Source organism: Coregonus clupeaformis, chromosome 19 (assembly GCF_020615455.1).
Source record: "Coregonus clupeaformis isolate EN_2021a chromosome 19, ASM2061545v1, whole genome shotgun sequence".
Classification (NCBI taxonomy): Eukaryota; Metazoa; Chordata; class Actinopteri; order Salmoniformes; family Salmonidae; genus Coregonus; species Coregonus clupeaformis.
Genome location: NC_059210.1, coordinates 26,620,168 through 26,641,604, shown reverse-complemented (window position 1 = coordinate 26,641,604; position 21,437 = coordinate 26,620,168). Strand labels below are relative to the sequence as shown.

Below are 21,437 nucleotides of genomic sequence, written 5' to 3'. Positions count from 1 at the left end.
TTGTGGGTTTCAATTGCCTTCTAAAACACATCCAAAAATGGATATAGTGTAAGAGTAGCTAACTCAGACATCACATGTTCCGACAAGAGCCAATAAAAGCAAAGATATTTTTTCAATTCCGAGTCTTTTGAGGGGAAAAGTCTGACATGTAGATTTGTGCCAGAATGGATCACCACCGTGTCAGGGACCCAGTAGCTGATTAGAATGCAACACTGTGCACCAACTGACACGGTTTACAGCCATAAAACAGTTTTGCATTCCTTTGTCCAGCCGGGTAGAAAATACAATTAAGGTGTCAGGAAATGGGAGTTTGGAGAAGCCCGATTACTCATTCATTTAGCATGTGGTACGACAGCAAGCATGTCACCCACCAACGGAAACTCTTAAACCTAATGCCAGCAGGGAGACCAAGCATGAACACCAACCACCCCTTCCCCCCCTCCCCCCGAGAGACCTAACATATTAGTTTGCCAATGGCACCAACCTCAGCTGGCACATTTTTCACAATTAAGAGATTCCCTGCTCCTATGCCTCCATTAGAATTCAGTTACTCCTTGAACAAAGAGCATGAAGAACAATGGCTGTGCTGTCTAGGAATTAAACTCTTAACAGCCTCATGAGGGCAAGGCAAGGACAGAAGGGAAAGGCAACGATCATGTCAACTTGCATTTGAGACATTCAAGAGGTAGCCTATTATGCATAAATAATGGTCATTAGGTATACACATAATTGATAGTATTTGTGAAATAAAAAAGTTGAATCTAGAGTTGCTTCAAAACTAATAATCAACATAATGAAATTAGTATCAACATGGGATATGAATGGCACCTCTAAATTATGATCATATGCCGGAGGTGGTTGAGGACGGCCTTCCGCCCTGCCACCAGCTCAGCACAGTAAGTCTAAACATTGTGCAAATCAAAATATGTTAGCTTCAAAAACACACCATCCACCAGCACTAGCTGAACTAGGCTATAACTGGATCCTGGACTGTGGCCTACCAAGGCCTGAACGCCTTCCCTCTCTCCCGGGCCCCACTACTCCACCCAAAATACGACTACTAAAGGAGGCAGGAGCTGTACTCAAAAGGAGAGATCTCAAAACGGAAGACTGCAAGAACCTAAAAAGGGCTAGTGTACTGTGTTTTTCTTCAAGATTAACAAACGTCTTTCAGAGAAAGTCCCGACTTTGTACAGAAAGTTAAACTCTTGACACCTTAACCAGTTTTAGTTTTTATATCCGTATGTTAATGAGTTAAAAAAGCCAGGTTCGAAGTCCAAATGTTTTAAAAGAACCATACACATTCAAAAATAGCACTCAATTACACTAAATCCATCAACTAAAAGGTATTCCTGCGCTACTTTCCACTGACTGAGGGGGAATTACACTGACGCAACAATGCTAACAACGGATACACAACCTTAGTCCCTGACATAGAATTAGAAACCGTGCCCTATGAGAGAAAAAGGGTCAACTCCAGAGGATCTACGCAACACAACAGGAAACAGACCCAGCTGAACAGCAGGTTTTCCACCCTCTCTTCAACCAACGGATGCATGTATGAACCAGAAATACACATGGATGGAAGGAGAGGTTAGCGCGGATACATGACCCAGGAACACACCCTGAACCATGTCCCAGTCAGGGGAGAGAAAGCGAGAGAGGCCAGGCCAGGCCAGGGACAGAGACTCACCGGTGGGCTGGGTTCAGGGCGATGGCCCGGGGCTGGTCCAGGTCTAACCAGAACAGCACTTTCCGAGAGGTGCCATCCAGGTTGGCTACTTCAATGCGGTTGGTCTCCGAATCGGTCCAGTATAGTTTACGGCCCAACCAATCACAAGCCAGTCCGTCAGGGGAGTCGAGGCCCGACACGACGACAGTCTGTCCTGTCCCCAAGGCCTCTTTCAGAGCTGGAAATAAAACACCAACATTTGAGTGGGAACACTTAGGTCTACACTTATCAATATCCCTCCGTTAATAGTGACATTCTTGTGTGATTTCCTAGATTTAGCTTAGGTTGGAATTTTTTTCCAGTTTATGCTTTGCAGAATAAATTGTTTTTATTTACTTAACACTTATTTAACACACTTACAAATGGAAGTAAATACAACATAATAACAGCCCTAACTCGGATGTGGCGCTGTAAAGCTTACAGTTGGACTGATTGTAGTAGGTTTGCTTGATGGCCTCCTCGCTGACGTCGGTCCAGAAGATGAGTCCTTCAGAGTAGAGGAAGTCCACGGCAGCAGCATCCTCCAGATCGCTGACCACCACCGCAGACTCTGGCCTCCCCACCACCTCCACATCCACCAGCCTTACATCCCGCCGGTTGGCAAACAGCAGCAAGGGGGATCCTGAGGAAAATGAAAATAAATACATTATAAAGAAAAAAAAGGTTCACAGCCATAGACCCTATTCTCATTTAGGTTGAAATGTGACTAAGAAGAGAAGCCCATGACCTTTTCATGTTAGCTACATTTAGAATCAAGTTAGATATTCCACAATGAGAGTGAAAGCCAATAGCAAAAGCTGGATTGCATAATGTGCCACCCAGTAAGCAAGTGGTGACTCAGTGACTGTTGATTGGGATGGGGGCATTGGACGCATACACACAGACTGATGTCATCACAGACAGACAGACAGCACTGACACAATGCTTGCGGAGAGGAGAGAGGGCTGTGGGTTGGGTGCCACACTGTGGTTTAGTAGCATGTAAGTTTACTAAGCACAGACAAGAGCCATCGTTGGTTTCCACCACAGTACTTCACTGAGACAGTTCCTCCAAGGGGGGCTGCCCCTGTGCCCACTATGGGCATGATGCTTCTGTTAGCAATGTTTTACATAAAAAGTTGTCAAAACATGTTATCTAACTTTCTCTGGGGTATAATCACTCGTTTCACCTTCAGTCCAAACTTGTAGGCCTAACCTTCTAATCATAGACCATGTTGGAGTTGTTGTGAAGCTGGCAGGAACATCAGACTGTAACATGGTGGAGCCAGCCAGTCAGCCAGTCTACATGCTGCTGCTAAGGAGAACTTCCTCCCCCTGAACAGGATAAAAATCCAGACTAACCACAATTTACTGCCCGTCTACACGTCCTCAGAACACCACTCCTCATTCTTGACTACAAAAGGGCTGCGAGGCCAATGAACCGAGATGAGCTACACATTTAAATGGAATAGGAGACCTCATACTTTAGTTTCTACCCTCCCCCATATCTAGGCCTATATGTCCAACGTAACCTTTTTTAGACCATGCTTTTGTGGATTAAATCTGGATTTCACAAACACATGTCTTTGTAGTGTGGTGCACATGTTAGACATTGAGAAAGACACAGAAGATTGCTATCATACAGGTCCTAGTGGAGAACTAAAGAGGGAGAAGAAGCTTTAGATTTAAAGTCACAGCCTAATTCTACCATAAGGCCATGTGTGTCTCCCCCTTTCTTTTCTTCCCTAAATCACAAGGTTCATAGGTCAAAACTGAAAGAGGAGAGCTGTGACTTGCAGAGGAACATAAGAACACAATGAACACAGTCTCACTGCCTAAAGGTACAGAGAAATAGGCTATAGAAATGCCACAATCACAGAAATGCTGTCTCTAGATACTAGGTCTAGTCAACGTTTGGCATACAACAAGTAAACAACATACTTATTATGAGATCTCAAGGATGTAGTTTGGAAGTAAGTGGTGGTGTGTATTGGACATCGGAGTGTTGAAAACAAATATGCCGCACTGGTAATCCAAAGGCATTCCTAAAAAGACAGCAGAATGTGGAGGCCCAGACAGAGACCACCGAAAGCCATCAGGGAGGATTCTTGACACCTCAGCCCCCAGTGGATACATAACAGTGGGGATTACAAAGCTCAATCTCTCCTCAACAGCTGCACTTTTTATGAGATCAGAGCAGAGGCCTGTCCACTCCACATGCTGCAAAGCAGTCCCTCTCGGTCTCTGCCCCAAATGCACAATCCCAAGAGGCAGGGCCAGGAGCCAGTCTCACTACCAAACAAACAATGCCAGCTCTTTCCTAAACATCCATGACTGGCCCCTGGGCACGATCATTCACTTAGAAGAATGTGGTTCCTTATTTGCCCATCATCATGTTCAAGTGGCGCCAACAGTAGGATTATCAAGCCAGCTAATACAGACATGGAAACGAACAGCCTATGGGCCACATTTTCATTTGGTGCTGTAGCTATAAGGATGTAGCTAAACTCAACCCTGCAAAACATCTAGCTAGTGAGGCAGTCATCAACTCTATACACTAGAAAGCTAGTTTATATCAAAATAGATAACCCTACACAAAAACACTATAGTGATAGTCCCTGTTCAGGTCCATCTTCAAAGCTCATGTTTTCGTTCCCCTCTCGACAGCATTTCATTTTCTTTCTCAGCAACACTCAATGAAGAAAACTTTCCATCTGCATAAAACAGCAGGAGGAACCTGGAAACTTCCTTTGAAAAAGCACAATGAAAGCTCTGGCACTCTGGAGAAATGCACTCTCCAAAGATGGGCCCACCATGAAGAGAGAAATTAAGACTGGGTATATAAAAATATAGGGTTCAGAAACTTCAGGCATTTCCTTAGTTATGATATAAATGCACTATGCCTCACATGAATTTTGCACTTAAAGATTTTAAAAAAAGAAAATGGATCAAATAGAGAGGAAGGTACAGCCTATCAAATAGAGAGGACGGTACAGCCTATCAAATAGAGAGGAAGGTACAGCCTATCAAATAGAGAGGACGGTACAGCCTATCAAATAGAGAGGAAGGTACAGCCTATCAAATAGAGAGGACGGTACAGCAGTACAGCCTATCAAATAGAGAGGACGGTACAGCAGTACAGCCTATCAAATAGAGAGGAAGGTACAGCAGTTCAGCCTATCAAATAAGCTACTACCTAAATAAGAAACTAAATTCTGCTCAAGGGCACACAGCTTGGGATAAGACGCATACCAAAGTCTGCTTTGTTTTACTTTTGCACAGGGTCCCAAAAACCTAAGCCTATTTCTGAGTAAGCCTAACTAAGTCAAAAGCTGTCCTGACATTTTTCTCTGCCAGTTCAAATTACATTTACATTTTAGTCATTTAGCAGACGCTCTTATCCAGAGCGACTTACAGTTAGTGAGTGCATACATTTTTCATACTGGCCCCCCGTGGGAATCGAACCCACAACCCTGGCGTTGCAAGCGCCATGCTCTACCAACTGAGCTACAGGCGAAGAAATGACTTATCAATGTTGCCTCATACCAGCTTTTCCAGTCATTTGAAAAGGGGATGAGTTAGGAGCACCTGGATCCAGTGGACTTGGCGTTTGTGGAAGAGGGAGCACAAAGGAACAGCTGAGGAGTCTGAGCTTGTCACCAGGATTAACTGGCCCTCCACTGGGAGGAGAGATAGGGGGTGAAGGGAAGGGGGTGTCTACTCTACAAGCTTCAGAAGTGTCCTGAAAGGCAGGAAGGCAGAAAGCCTCCATTGCTCCAGCATTGTGCCCAGCTTCAGAAATGATTCCCTCCCTCTTCTTGTCTTGTTCTGGTTGGGAGGAAGAACAACAGCACCCTGGTTCCAAAGCCTTATCAGAGTGCTGTGCAGTGTGTGGTGTCTGGGGGTGTGAGGAAGAGTAGGTGTTAGGGAAAAGGGTGTGGGAGACCCATGGGGAATCTAGACAGCCTGTTACAGTGTACAGACTTCAGCTAAACTTCCTCTCTACATCCCCGGCTGAAATGAAACAAATAACCTACTCATATTTCAAAAGTGATTTTGTGTGAAAAAGATTAAATCTATAGGCTACATTCTTCCTCCATGGAATTGAATAACATTCACACCTCAAGTCGTGCAAATTTTCCCATACACTGCAAGGCTTTATTTTCACAGTCTAACAATTAGCCAAAACCCAGATCTATTGGAAAAATAGATCTGAAGGGATTGATTTAGCAACACAGTTATTGAACATGGTCAAACGTATTAAACACTGAAGTGATCGAAGGGCTGAATCTTACCTAGGAGGCGAGTGTAATTGAAACAACTGCAATCATACATAAAATATATAATATGAGCTTATTTTTGAATGAACAGTGATTGATAATATTCAGAGGGCAATATAGGGCTACAGTGGCTTCAGAAAGTATTCACACCTCTTGACTTTTTCCACATTTTGTTGTTACAAATTGGGATTAAAATGGATTTAATTGTCTTTTTTTTTTGCAATTCAAAATACTCTAATGTCAAAGTAGAATAATTTTTATTTTTTAAGATTAAATAAAATACCAATATTTATTGATTAGATAAGTATTCAACCCCGAGTCAATACATGTTAGAATCACATTTGCCAGCAATTACAGCTGTGAGTCTTTTAGGGTGAGTCTAAGGATTGTACAATATTTGCCCATTATTCCTTTCCAACTCTTCAAGCTCTGTTAATATTGGTTGTTGATCATTGCTAGACAGAGATGTAAGTCTTGCCATAGATTTTCAAGTCGATTTAAGTCAAAACTGTAACTAGGCCACTCAGGAACATTCATTTGTTGGAAAGCAGACAACCAGATTTTCCCTCTAGGATTTTGCTATTTTCCGTCTCTTTTTATAAAAATAAAAATAAACTCCCTAGTCTTTGCCGATGACGAGCATATCCATAACATGATGCAGCCACCACCATGCTTCAATATATGAAGAGCGGTACTCAATGATGTGTTGATTTGCCCCAAACATAATGCTTTGCAGGACAAAAAAAATATTTTTTGGGCCACATTTTTTGCAGTATTACTTTAGTGCCTTATTGCAAACAGGATGTATGTTTTGGAATATGTTTTATTCTGTACAGACTTCCTTCTTTTCACACCGTCATTTAGGTTAGTATTGTGGAGAAACTACAATGTTGTTGATTCCATCCTCAGTTCTCCTATCACAGCCATTTAACTCTAAATGTTTTAAAGTCACCATTGGCCACATCGTGAAGTCACTGAGCAGCTTCCTTCCTCTCCAGGAACTGAGTTGGGAGGACACCTATATCTTTGTAGTGACTTGGTGTATTGATACACCATCCAAAGCGTAATTAATAACTTCACCATGCTCAAACAGATATTCAGTGTCTGCTTTTTTTATTTTTATGTTTTACCCATCTACCAATAGGTGCCCTTCTTTGCGAGGCATTGGAAACCCTCCCTGGTCTTTGTGGTTGAATCTGTGTTTGAAATGCACTGCTCGACTGAGGGACCTTACAGATAATTGTATGTGTGGGGTACAGAGATGAGGTAGTCATTAAAAAATCATGTTAAACACCATTATTGCACAGAGTGAGTCCATGCACCTTATGTGACTTGTTAAGCACATTTTTACTTCAGAATGCATTTAGGCTTGCCATAAGAAAAGGGGTTGAATACTTACATTAAAGATATTTCAGCTTTTAATTATTTCAAAAAACAAAATTCCACTTTGACATTGTGGGGTATCGTATGTAGATAATAAATGTTACATTCAGGCTGTAAAACAACAAAATGTGGAAAAAGTCAAGGGGTGTGAATACATTCTGAAGGCACTGTATATGATAATTTGTCCAAATCAAGGCTGGGAAAAATGATCAACAAACAATTTAAGTGGCCAATAATCTGCCATTTTCAATTTAAAAGAATAATGGCCATAAAACCTAAAAAGATTCACTCTTTCAAATTCTAATTGTGTGCAATCATGTTAAACTGCATTCAGAAAGATTGTATTGATTTATTTCTAGGTATAGCAAGCCTAGGTAGCCTATATTCGATAAAAGATGAACTAATAATGTAATCTATATATAGTCCATTCAGCCAGTCAACCTATTGGAAACAGCTGTCTAATAATGCACACACACAAAATAAACTATATAGACCTAGTCCCACTTGTAGACTTGCATTAGATATGTTTTTTGTGATACATATTTTTTGTAAATACCAGGAAAGTAAAATGTTTATGCATTTTGTTAGTGGTGTGATAGTAATGATCCATCTTTAACCAATGAATAGGCATGGAAATATTTTTAAGGAATTTTGGGGCACATTTAGACAAACTGTCTCAGCTATCTCATTGGGTATTTATGTTTTGCTACTTCAAAAAGTAGTTGAAAGAAAGAATCAGAGAAACAACTTGTCCTTCACTTTCTCACAAACTTACAAGCAGAAAATCAAGGGCTCCCAAATGACACCCGACACCGGCGATCAATCCCAGTACATTGAGGCCTCGGAGTATAGACTCTAAAATGAACTTTTGCGGTTCCCCGCAATAATTAAGTAAAGTTGCGCAAAATAAAGTGTCTCATTTCATATTTTGTGTTTTGAACGTTTCACTATTTCTGATACATTGTGAACGCATCACAAATTCGCGAGAGTTTCGGCTTGAGTGAACTCCTGCGATTGTCTTGCCACAGTCAGTATCCAACTTAGAAAGAAAAGACTCAAACGTATAATATTTAAAAGAAAATACCCGAAAAGACATGCTAGAGTCTATTCAACTCTAAAACATAAACGGATAACTTAATTATGGCTACCATAACTACCGACCTCTAGCGAGATACATGTATCACGTAGCTATAGCCACATTGCTTCCCAGTGTTTAAGAACTTTGCCACCTCCGAGCAGAGTCCGAACAAAAAAAATGCTACTTACCATGAACTAGAGAGAGCAAGCTACTATAAAACAGTAATTCCACAAGAAGAAGGTCCATCGCTAGTGCTCGTGGCTTTAATTCCATAACCCCGACTCCATTCTTCGGGTTATTTGTGCAAAATAAAGTTAAAATCCGAGCGGGAGCCTTGGTCGATACTTTTTATACTTTTGTTGGAACGCTACTCCAGCCTGCCTGCGCTGATTGTAGAGGCACAGACGAGAATGGCAACGGAAATTAGATGACGTCACTAGACATAAGGTTACTTTATACAGAGAGGAAGGGGCGAGGCGAGAGGGATAACTGGGACCTAAATCTATCTTCTCTAGCAGGTGGCATTTTTTCCGCTCACCAAGCGAGGAGTTTTAGTATGGAGGTCAATGAATGTCGAATTTGGTCTACAAAAAATGTAATGGCTTATTTGCTACGTGTGGCTTATTTGATCCAATAGAAGTTTCGTAATACGTAGGTTATTACGAGTGTACTGATATAAGTAGGACACTTGACATCCCGGCAACTTTGAGAAAAAACACTTTATAACGGAGTTGTGCCTGTTGTTCACGCTCGTTTCTGCCCTCTCATTGGCTAGAATGGTCCCACCTGATCTTGCCTCCCGACTGCCATCCATTTCTGAAGACATTTATTTTCCTTGTTACAGCGGACACTGGAATATCTGGTCAATGTATTGGATGATCTGTGCTTTACACAAGGGGTGCCCAATTACATTCAGCCAGGGGACGATTTTTTCTTGATCGGCGGGTCTGGAACCGGTCCAGAACATGTGTACACTGCATGTGTACACTGCAAATTGACCGCAAGAAGTCCAAACAGATCCATAGTACAAAAACATAATCATTTCAATTCTTGATTATATCGGGATATGATCACATAATGCTTCTGCATGTATGCATGGGAATCATTGGATACAGATTTCCTACATTAAAACCACTTTGAGCTGATTTCCTGGTGATTTTACAGTCTTTAATGTAAAACAACGAAAAGGAAAAACTTGGGGGCAAATAAAATCATCTGACGGCTCCAATAAATATACTTCTGTAACAAGCTACATTAATATAGTGTCCATCAAATATGAAAATGTATGCACTCACTAACTGTAAGTCGCTCTGGATAAGAGCGTCTGCTAAATGACTAAAATGTAAATGTAATATTGACTTTATATAAAGTAGTCAATATTGAAATTATTGGCGTTTTTAGGCTTAGTATCAAAGATAACGTGGTAAATTTTTATGTGACAGTGAGAATAATTTTGACCTGTAAAATATATTGTGTAGGCTACAGAGGATGTCAAAACATCAAAGTGACAAAGTGAGTCCTTCTTGGTCCAGTGTAGGATGATTTTTCTATAACATCTGCTCCTCAAGAAATGTAGGCTATAGAACGGTATACACTTCCTTATAGCAAATGGCCAGTTGGCTATACTGCACACGCACAGAGGATATTTGGCATGAATAACCCTTTACTATTAGATAAACCTATGTTATCTATATCTAACTGTATCAGTCTCCAAATAAGTGTTGGGCTTAGCTGACACTGCACTTAGCCCATAATGTGTCTGAGGCCACAGAATGTAAAAAAGGCATTTTGAACAATGGCACACTCACTTGGTCACTACTAGGTTACTTCTACCCATGTTCTCTATATTATATATAAAATGCAATAACAGAAAAGTACTTTTATGATAAATAATTTGCTCTTCGCTCTTTCACAAGACTCCAGGCACTGCAAACAGGATTAGGCCATAGACCTGGCAGAAAAAGCACTCCTCGGGTTGAATGCTAAGGTTCTCCAACTGGCCTGAACTCGAAAGGGGGAAAGTAGAAGCATATGTCCCTCTCAGTGCGTGTGAGTGAGGCAGGAAACCATTCCCAGCCCAGAAAAATATGCCGTAATGAAACCTGCCTTTACAGTCACCTGCACCATATAGCCTGTGGCATTCCCTTTGATCCACTGGGCCCTATCCACAAATCAAAAAATCTGCCTTTCCATTGGTCTTTGTTGCTTATAAATATTGGGTTTTGCAGTAATATACCCACGCCTCAGTGCAACAAATACCCCTCACACAGTAATGAAGTCCATGTGGGACAGGTCCTCTCAAAACAAAAGGCTTATACAGGCATCATGTCAGCGAGCTTATGACTAAACCCCTAGCTACCAGCTTCTCACCAGGTATTCATATTGCAGATATTGCAGACGCACGTACTGGAGGCTCTGATTTCCTGCTCTCTCTGATTTGACAGTTACAGCTCAATACTGAGAACAAACACCCACAACCAGAGTAAATAGAACAATCTCAAACACTGAAGTAAACCAAATATATGAATATTGGCAGCAATATATTGGGGTATGGCAGATACTGTAGTAACCAATTGATAGTTATTTTTCTACTAAAAGCAATGTTCTTTGGCAGTGATGTTGCAAGAGGCAAACATTTTATTGCCAAATATGATTGAGAAACTAGAGCCTGTGTGGACCAGGACTTTCACTGGAAAACTTTGTGGGGAACGGGGATAAAGTCCACAGTAATGGTTGTCTGAACAAGGACTTTTAGAAAGCACTAGAATGAAGAGAGATAAGCAAGCAGAGAAGCAAAAGACAAACATAACATCAAATCTGCCTTGAGATTCCAAAGGTTGTTTTCTCCTAAATGTTACTCTAAAAAGGTTTTCTTCTCCTAAATGTTACTCTAAAAAGGTTTTCTTCTCCTAAATGTTACTCTAAAAAGGTTTTCTTCTCCTAAATGTTACTCTAAAAAGGTTTTCTTCTCCTAAATGTTACTCTAAAAAGGTTTCTTCTCCTAAATGTTACTCTAAAAAGGTTTTCTTCTCCTAAATGTTACTCTAAAAAGGTTTCTTCTCCTAAATGTTACTCTAAAAAGGTTTCTTCTCCTAAATGTTACTCTAAAAAGGTTGTTTTTCCTTTTGTTTTCCCTCGAAATAAATGCTGCCCTGGCGTGTGCATTGTAAAGGTGTCGGACCACCTCCCCACTCTCATTTTTTTATTCTCTGCCAATTAATTCCCAGACCTTCAAACTTTCCCAACAAACAGACACATTACATGTGCATCATATTCCCAGGCAGCTATTACTGGGCTACGGCTGTGGGCTGTTTACGTGCAACACCTTAATTACACCCAGACATTGATATGCCCTTCTAATAAACAACACCGAATCTCTCCCTGAAACACAGCATATACACAGTCATGCAAACATCTTAAAAGTCTTACAGGAGTTATGATTAATCCTTACTGACATTACTGAATATTTGTGGGGATGAAAGAACAATCAATTTAATTCTTAATTGTTTTCTTTACTGCAAATAACATATCTAATTGCACGTTAGTAAGATTTAAATTGGCACATAACAGGCCTTCAGACCCGTTTCCACCCTTGACAGAAGTTCCTCCGCATTGGAAAGTCTCTTTTGGTCATGGTCCTTCTTCTTCGTCGTGGAATGGAGTTCATAATGGCTAGGCAATTCCCTTGGCTTTAACGTTAATGTGCTTCAGTGGTACAGTGATCATTTTGGCATTCAATCTTAATCCAAGGACAGGAATGGTAAACAAAGGAAACAAGCAAGTCATGAACAGAGGGAAAAGGCATGAAAAATTACAAACAAACCAACCCAAAGCAATGTATACATACACCTGAAAAATGTACAGTAAATTAAATAAGAGTTTAAACAAAGCTACATGAATAAACCTTTTCAGCCCCTTTTCCACAGAACTCCGAATTATATTCACTATTTAAAAAACGGACGACTTAACAGTCTATGGCCTTAATCCTATTGGTTGGAGGTGGAAGCGTCATCTGCATAGAAATGGAAGACATAGTTTTATAGGACTAACAAACCACTGTGGTGATACTTTGGCCCATGGCCTGATGACCAAGAGGTGTATTTCTTGACCCATCGTAAGATCTTAAGGCCTGAATAAAACCACAGCAGGCCTGGGGCAACTTATACATAGTTGAAAAAATCTCTGTATGCTAGTGTACCTTTAAGACAGAAATGTAATACAATACTAGGGCAAAGGCTAGTGCAACATTGACAATCTGTTAACTCACGCATGTTATTAACCCTGTTCCAATAAAGAAAATAGAAAAATAGAAATAACTGAACCATGTTGAAATGTAAACACTCAACTGTCACTTTTAAACCCCTGAATCAGAATACATTCCATTGATGAGATAGTCCACCTGGGTGTAGTCTTTCCTCCTGTAGCTCTTATATGCCTGTGTGAGGAAGAGGACAACCGTAACTAGGAAGAAGAGGAGGCCAAACAACAGGACAGCCAATAGAGCACTTGTGTCCACCAACTGGCGAGTCAGAATCTCGCCGGCAACAACGTCTATAATGGCTCTGTTGGTGTTGGTGCCTCCGTCCAGCCTTTTTGTGCCGACCTCAGCAGTGGCGGTTGAAGGAACCATAGAGTTTCTGGAGGTAACTCGAGTGCTGGGTGCCTCCGGAATGGTTGGTGATGGCTTCTTCTCCTCATCTGTAGACGTGTCTGCGGTGGTGGTGGTTGTTGTTGTTGTTTTTGGAGTGGTAGTTGACGGTAATGCTGTTGTTTTTATTGTGGTGGTGGTGGTAGTAGTTGATGGGATTGTTGTGGTGGTGGTAGTTGGTTGTGTTGTGGTGGTGTTGGTAGTAGATGGCGTTGCTGTTGTGGTGGTAGTAGTAGTAGTTGATGGGATTGTTGTGGTGGTGGTAGTTGGTTGTGTTGTGGTGGTGTTGGTAGTAGATGGCATTGCTGTTGTGGTGGTAGTAGTTGTAGTGGTTGTTGTTTCTGATTCCATTGTTGTCGTTATCTGTGGGATGGCTGGTGAAGTGGTCTGGGCTTTGGGAGTCCTAACAGTAGTAGATTCCAGCTTTACTGAAGTGGCTGTGGTTGTCACTGGGCTTTGGCCCTTTGTGTCAGATACTGTAGTTGCGGCGTCATCCTTGGGAGCTGGCATGGGTACCTCAGTCATGGTAGATGCAGCTGAGACAACAGCAGAGTCTTCAACAGTCGGCGCCTGACCATCATCACTGTTATTGCTCAATTTATGAGCAGTCGGGTTCTTAAGTTCTGATGGAGTTCTGGAACTGGAATTTGAAGACTGAGTGGCTGTTCCAGTTTCTCTCTTAAAAACACGGATGTCTGTATCTGGGGGGAAAACGTATTTAAAATACTGTGACAAATGTAAAGGCATTACAACCACAAAATAGATTGTTCATTTACAACCCTTGGAAACCAAAAGATTCAGTAACTAGATTTATCAACTAATAATATTAATATTGATGGTAAAAAGAGGCTAATAAACATTCCACAATGTTTATATATTGCAGCATTGTGTTCACACCTTGTTTCCTGATCAGGTCAGCGACGGAGATACTGTTGCAGTTGGTGCCATTTGGACACGTCAAGAAAAAGCAGGTGGACTTTTCTTTCCGAAAGAAAGCATGATCACATGCTGTATTGAGTGAGCCTGTGGAATAAACACAACAAAAATGTAATGATAAGGAAATCTTGCATGCAGTCAAAATCATATACAATATTAAGCCAGAAATTGTACCCCTCTACACTTAATTGTGAGCAAGATTCCTGGCACGGTCACATTCTGTATGTCTCAAATTAATTCAGTAAAATGTTCAGACATATAAATTCAGACCGAAGAATGGCACCTACCAAGAGCATTTGTTATGCAGGCAACATAAATATAGCTGGTCAACAACTAACAATACTTTTCTGGAGTTATCCAAACATGTCTTCCAAAAATTTGCCACAATCAGCCCTGGGAATTCCTTTTAAAATGTTCACCCCGGGGACTACGGTTGTTTTTACTCTATTTTTCAGTACTACTCCTATTTAATTTCACCCTGACAGTCTCAGCAACCACAGTCTGTGTTTTTCAGGAGATCTGGGATCCATTACAGAAACAGATGGGAGAAAAACAGGCCTGTTTACGCCTCCTTTGATCCCTTCCAAACTCGTGTGTGACTGAGGAGATAGCTCCAGCACACCTCAGCCTCAACATCCAGCCGTGCACGCCTGATGGCTCTCTTCCCACTGCAGAGCAGACCTACTGATGAGGATAACAGGCGGGGAAAAGCAGCAGAGCAGAAGCAGCCCTGGGCCTGCACCGAAGAGAGGAGCTGGCCCCACCGGGGAGTCAATGTGAGAGGAGGCAGAGCGAGTTGTGCGACCTCAAGTCTGTCTCCTCTCCTGCCTTATTTTAAAGCTGCTGCTAGGCACGGAGGCATCAAAACTCCTTTGCGGTTAAAAACTTCAGGTGAAATAATGATCGAGCAAGAAGAGAGAGAAAAACAAAGTCTGGCCTAGAGAGCCATTCCTGGTCAGTGATAGTAAACTAACTGGAAGGCCAGATGCTTTGTGTTTTAAATGATTACCCAGCTGTTCCAAATGGTACGGGAAAAGAGTGTGGAGGGTTGTGAGTTGGGGAAAGCAGAGTGAGGGGATATGAAAATCAAAGTTGCAGACTGCCCCTCACGCCCCTTCCTCTTAAGTTACTAGGGGGTCACCCTATGCTAGGGGCACGACGTGTCCCAAACACAGAGGTCTCTAAGCTGGAATGCTAAATGATTATGTATTTATAGCCCTCTGTCATACCACACATTACATGCTTCCAGATGGTAATACCAACCTTGTTTTCATACCCCACTACTTTCAACCCACATTGCCTCTAGGAAACCCTGTCGCTTGTTTAGGGTGGATCATGTGGTGGAACTGGAAGAAGGCTGGGCCATTTACAACTAACTCCTCCCATGGAGATAACAACTGCCTTTGGGTTATATGTAGCTATGTATTTGCTGCATAAATCCGACCAGACTCAGGTGGTGGGGCAATAAGTATTGTAAGATTTAATTTACAAAATAAAATGTCATGACAAAGGCTGCGTTTACACAGGCAGCCCAATTCTGATATTTTCCCCCACTAATTGGTATTTTCAACAATCAGATCTGAAAAAGATCTGATTTGAAAAGACGCGATGTGATTGGGCAAAATAAAAAGTTGTGGAAAAAATATCTGAATTTGGCTGCCTGTGTAAATGCAGCCTGAAGACTCAAGGGGCAAGGCTCTCCAAAGCAGCGCCAGGCTCATACACAACACAGCAAGGCCTAAGAATCCCTTTCATCTTAAATCTGAAACACATGGTTGCTTTGAAATGATATGTCCTTCAGTAGAGAGATGTGATTTGGGGGGGGGGGGTGTAACATTATGGCTACTCCCATATCAGCAGTGTTCCTGCTTTATCCAAGAGGTAGTCTTTGAGAAGTATGTAGGTAGCATGCATGCAGCTGATCTTTTTCTATAAGAGCTTCTTCAGGTTATAAGTGACTAACATTTATATGAGAAGAAGTAAGACAACAATGTATCAAACATTGGTGAGCTTTAGTGAACTGGTGTACATTCCACAACCAGAACATATTTGATACGTTTTCAGTCAAATAATAGAGTCGGAGCAAAAATATAGTATTTATGTGTGTTTTCACTTTTCACGTGTGGCAACACACCTGATTTGTTGATTCTCTGATTCAAACTTACATGCTTCAGAGCACTGGGTTTGCTCAGTCATTGTCCGGCTGGCCACAATGCTGAACTGGCTGGCCACATGGGATGACAGACAAGGCAGCACCAGGAGCCCAAGGATGGGGGACAGGAAGAGGAGAGGATGCAGGGTCATGGTGAAATGGTGGCACACACACTGGGCAGGGAGAGGAAGGTAGTGGACACGAGTCACAATGAAGGCAGGGGACAGACCACCATCAGAGCTCTAACATCTACAGGAGGACACAGAAATGGAAAAAGGTCTTATTGAAGACATTTGCAGTCGTCATCAGCACATAGAATGTCATATACTTTACTTTTCTGATGTGCTTGCATTTTAATGTTGTAGTTTTATCTTCCATAGAGCCATAGTTGATGGATCACTTCCTTCTCAATTTTATTCAAGACACACATTACCATTAAACTCATGAATTGTGAAGTTTCACATTTGCAGAGCAAAATACAATAAAAGGTTAGATTCTGGCTCAGGGTAGCTAATGTCCGTGTGAGGTGCAGTTTAGAGAGCAAGTTCGACTCATGAGCAGCATTTACTGTAAAACTACAAAACGATAAAACTGTTTAATAATTCTACCGCCTGTTACAAATTGATGATATAGTTCAAGTTTCATGTAACATCTGAGGATATATGTAATGATTTTTAGATCTAGCCTAGTTAACGAAGAACAGACAGATGGAGAGATGCTTGTAGCAGGACACAGATTTCGCTAGTGTACTGGGCAGCTTAGTTAATGCTGATAAATAGGCTATCCTACACGTATATGGGGATGCATCCATAACAATGCGCTAATGAGACGCGATTTCGCCTTGCATAGACAATGTGCTCACTCGCAGGGCACTGTTGTTCAGAGGCGCTAGCCAACAACACAGCTAACACAATCACTTCAAACTGAAGCTGGAAAGAATGCAAACTACCCGCACTTCGTTCCGTTTTACCTTTTCTCAATTGACATTTCTTTGTATATATCCATAAAAATGATGCCAGCTGATGAGAAACGCTCCATGCCTGTCTCGTTCATTACAGCAAGACAAGGTTTATACAAATCTCTGCTGTTGAAAACTAAATGTAAGTCTAAATGAACTGTGAGATAATGTGTTGATGCTTTTTATAGTGGAGATCAAGTTAATAAAGAGCCCCGCTGGGCTGATGAGACACTGGATTGCGCAGTCAGATGGAACAGAGTAGAGACATTTTAACTTCATAGATTTAGCCCGTGGTAACTTGTGGAATGCGGTTTTAACCAATCAGCATTCAGGATTAAACCCACCCGTTGTATAAAATTCAGATGTTCAACAACTCCGCGGCCCTGACAGTAGTTTTATCATTCCAGAATATTGTTCAATCCCCGGGGACACTCACTGTTTATAGCGCAAGATGACAGTAGACTATTATGTATCATTTTATACAGTAGTAACTAGTAAGAAGCCAACCCAAATATCAGCCAGAAAAGGAACATGTATACATTCTACAAGAAACAAAATCCCCTCACCATTGCTGTTCTCGCGATATAATGGTTACACTTTTTCAGACCTCTTGTTGGCTCTGCCCTAAATGTAAACACCACTTAGCTGAACAAATTGCCACAGTTCACTGCATGCGTGCCAACGTGGTAATCAATAATGGACTTCACTCTACTCTAGTCTCCACCCAACTTTAATTGCTCAAATGGACAGTTTACAGAGTAGTTAACTAGTTACACGTGTATGGAAAACACCAGGGACTTCTGGCTTTTGTATTTATTACCATTGAGCATTGGCAATATGGTTTAACCACCTGATGTTCCATCATCAAACCTCGCTAAGTTAGCTAGCTACATTTGTTTCATGAACACTCAACAAACATCCGTCTTCACTTCAGACCACATCCCCTCAGTCATTTGGCTAGCTGCTAACTTAGCTAGAAGCCAACAGCTTTGGAGTTAGTTATTAGCTAGTCAGCTAGCTAACAACGTTGTTCTTGCTACAATTAACTTCACCCTTTGGCTGTAGCTACGTTACTGAAATGAAGAGACAGATCCACTGTGTTGTGTTGCAATTCTGGTTCATCACACTAGCTTACTTGTTAAATAGCTAGCTACACAATCAGCCACCTGGACAGCTAGCTAACAGGCCAACTAGCCAGTTTTTCTAGACCGGCAACAGTTTGCAAATCAGGATAGTTTTTCACTTCGCTAGATACCATCAAATCCACCGCAGGTAGTCTAGTCACTACCCCCCACTATTTGGTAGCTAGTTAACGTAATAACTAGCGGCCATCTACTAGCTAGCTACGTAACGTTAGCTGAACACCAGACCAACTCACTCACCCAGGCAGGAGGAGGCTAAATGCACACCTTTTAGTCAACTTCTGTTCTTGTAGCTAGCTAGCTTACGCCGTAGTAGTTGACAGTCTATGGGCTAAAAAGCTATGTCATGTCACGCAATCAAACAATATCAGAAACACATCCTTCTTCCCAACACATAATATTTCGCTAGCCATTAACGTCATAGATGAGAACAATGAGACAGATATTTCACCGGATGTACAAATATAAAGCATCCGCTTGGCGTTTCCACTCACTACCAAATATGGTGGTGAGAGGAAGCCCAGTGGCCGGCAGTGGGAGAAGATGGAACGAGATGGCTTTTGACCGACATTCTGCAAATGCTCTCATCGATGAAATATTTGATTTCAATACAGTTTTCTGTTCCCAAAACTAAAATCTACTACGAACAGAGTGAACTAAGTTTTGTAGACTATACCCTTTGCCAAAGTTTCCTACAATTGTGTTGTTTAGAAGGAGTGCAAGGATGAATTGAGTTATTGCACAAGCGCACTTCACAGAGTAGGCGTTCCCTAACGAAATATGCAAATACATGTTCTACAACGGGATGGTCAAAACAAGCATTGTGATTGGTTGAGAAGCGTTCTAAGCCATACTAAAAAAAAAAACAGTTTAGCATGGTAAGCCTATGATTAAAAAATGGTCATCTAGTTTTCTGTTCCATCAGAGAAATCCCTGCACATCCACTGTCCCATCAGTCAATTCATGAACTTGATCTCCACTGTAAAAAGCATCTAGTCATTATTTCCTCTTGCTTCTAGCCTAACATTTAGTTTGCAACAACAGGGGTTTGTACAAACGTTGATGTCTCTCTCGACATTTGCAACATTGTTTAATATTGAAATTTGATCTCGACTGTCCTATTGAGAATTAGCATCAGGAAGAGACTGACATCTTTTATCAGCCAGTCGAAATCACGAATCAGCATAATTTTTATGGATATATACAAAGAACGTCAATAGAAAAACAGGTCAAATGTCATGAAATGCAGCTAGTTTGCTGTCTTGCCAGCTTCAGTTTGAAGTGATTGCGTTAGCTGTGTGGTTGGCTAGCTCCTCTGAACAGTGTCCTGATGAGAGAGCACATGTACTATGCCAGGCGAAATCGCGCATTATTAGCTCATGGTTATGGATGTATCCAAAACAGCTTAAACAAACACAAATGCAGGTACTTTGCTGTTATTCTAGCTGCACTGTTTGACCTGACTGTGTTAGCCGTAGTTGGCTAGCAAGCAAGGGATAATTGAGTTGCCAGCCAGCATGGTAATGGAACATTTAGAACGAAAGACAGGGTCGCGTCCATAGATATAGAACAAAAAGCTAGCAATCATAGATGTGTCGGGACTAGGCCTATATTTTCGTTGAGGGATGAAATAGTTAGGTGATAATGCCCGTGAAGCCAGTTTTTGGAGGATATTGGCACGGGTGTTTTAAGGGCCAAGAGGAAGTCGAGGGCAGGCAAACCGGCTTCGAGGGCATTATCACTTTTATACAACGGATTACAACATATTCAAATAGTGATTTCCATATTTTCATTAAAAACGTTATTTTTATGAATTTATTCATACTATTTCATCCTTCCATGAGATACAATCCTGACACAAATCTAGGGTTGCTACTGTGGTGTCCAAGTCAACGTTGCTAATTATGCTGTGATGATAAGAAGTCCGCTTACACTGTTCTTTGATTATAAAGATTTATTGTATCAAAGTTCACAGTATTAATTTACAGATATCTGCAGTTATATCTGGAGAGAAACGGCCAATCTGTTGATCCAATATGTTGTCTCTCTCCCTCCCTTTGTTCAGAACCTGGTATTTAAATCCTATGTAACATAATATGGCGTGATTTTAATAAACCAATCCCCGGCTTTCACATATCTCCAAATGTCCTCTATTCCAAGAAACCTATGTAGCAATGATTTTCCAAATGCTTCAGCAAAGCAGAGTAAAGTTCATCTATTACACCATTTGCAAACATCAGCAAAATCAATAGACCTTCAGACACTACACTACCCAAGCTGGCTGGTCATTCGTTCTATCCCTTTGGTTGCCAGAGACGCGACCCAGTTGTTAACTCTTTTTGTTCTAAATCTATGGACGCGACCGAGTCGTTCGTTCTAAATGTTCTGTTGCCATGATGGCTGGCAATGTTCTTATCCCTTGATTGCTAGCTAGTGCATTTTTGGGGGATACATCCATAACAATGAGCTAATGATGTGCGATTTCGCCTGGCATAGAACATTTGTTCTCTCGCCAGGCCACTGTTCAGAAGAGATAGCTAGCCAACTAAACAGGTAACACAATCACTTCGTTGTGTGGGCGAGCAGTTTGCTGATGTCAACGTTATGAACAGAGTGCACCATGATTGCGGTGGGGTTATGGTATGAGCAGGCAGGCAGGCATAAACTACGGACAACGAACACAATTGCATTTTATCAATGGCAATTTTAATACACAAAAATACAGTGACGAGATCCTGAAGCCCATTGAGGGGCCCTTTTTTAAGGTATCTGTGATCAACATATCTGTATTCCCAGTCATGTGAAATCCATAGATTAGGGACTAATGCATTTATTTAAATTGACAGATTTGCTCATGTGAACTGTAACTCATTAAAATCAATGAAATTGTTGCATGTGGCGTTTATATTTTTCTTCAGTATATTTATCAAAATAACATTTTTTGTTTAATTGGTAACCCATTGTAGAAAAGCAATTCTACACTCGAGAATGTGTAATACGAAAAAAATGTGCAGCATCATATGATGATCATCCAGTACAGTAAGATAAAATGAGCCCTTTTATTGGTATGGGTATACTTCACTGACATCCTTTCCTGCTCACTGAAAGGCAGACAGGCTATACTCTTCAGTTGTGAACACTATTATTGCT

The 21,437-nt window shown here is 41.3% G+C and overlaps 2 protein-coding genes across 8 annotated transcripts in view; both read right to left on the bottom strand.

The window, feature by feature from the left end:
- Positions 1-9,000, bottom strand: part of LOC121531755 (low-density lipoprotein receptor-related protein 5-like) — a 53,506-nt gene extending 44,506 nt beyond the window's left edge. The window contains exons 1-3 of one of the 2 annotated variants that reach the window (XM_045227154.1): positions 8,640-9,000; positions 2,154-2,354; positions 1,694-1,910 (exon numbers count right to left, since the gene is read on the bottom strand). In XM_045227154.1, coding sequence (XP_045083089.1) covers positions 1,694-1,910; positions 2,154-2,354; positions 8,640-8,724 — 503 coding nt within the window. In that variant the 5' untranslated portion in view covers positions 8,725-9,000. The remainder of the gene's footprint in view (positions 1-1,693; positions 1,911-2,153; positions 2,355-8,639) is intronic. The other variant, XM_041837183.2, reaches the window with a different exon arrangement.
- Positions 9,001-11,606: 2,606 nt separating this feature from the next.
- Positions 11,607-20,238, bottom strand: wu:fa25f02 (uncharacterized protein C11orf24). Of its 6 annotated transcripts, none has more exons than XM_041837190.2 (4): positions 20,220-20,238; positions 16,201-16,436; positions 13,997-14,122; positions 11,607-13,800 (listed from the first exon to the last, which is right to left on the bottom strand). In XM_041837190.2, the coding sequence occupies exons 2-4, from the start codon at positions 16,337-16,339 to the stop codon at positions 12,806-12,808; spliced, it is 1,260 nt and encodes a 419-aa protein (XP_041693124.1). In that variant the 5' UTR covers positions 16,340-16,436; positions 20,220-20,238; the 3' UTR covers positions 11,607-12,805. The 6 variants fall into 6 exon arrangements, with proteins under 6 accessions (XP_041693124.1, XP_041693118.1, XP_041693119.1 ...); XM_041837184.2 differs by lacking the exon at positions 20,220-20,238 and adding an exon at positions 18,528-18,731; XM_041837185.2 differs by lacking the exon at positions 20,220-20,238 and adding an exon at positions 18,555-18,731.
- Positions 20,239-21,437: the final 1,199 nt, after the last annotated feature.

Coding starts and splice junctions, on each gene's coding strand:
- wu:fa25f02 (XM_041837190.2), bottom strand. CDS start 16,339: ATGACCCTGCATCCTCTCCTCTTCCTGTCCCCCATCCTTGGGCTCCTG. Junction 14,123..16,200: donor AACCCAGTGCTCTGAAGCAT/GTAAGTTTGAAT, acceptor TTTATTCCACAG/GCTCACTCAATACAGCATGT. Junction 13,801..13,996: donor TGACCTGATCAGGAAACAAG/GTGTGAACACAA, acceptor TTTTCCCCCCAG/ATACAGACATCCGTGTTTTT.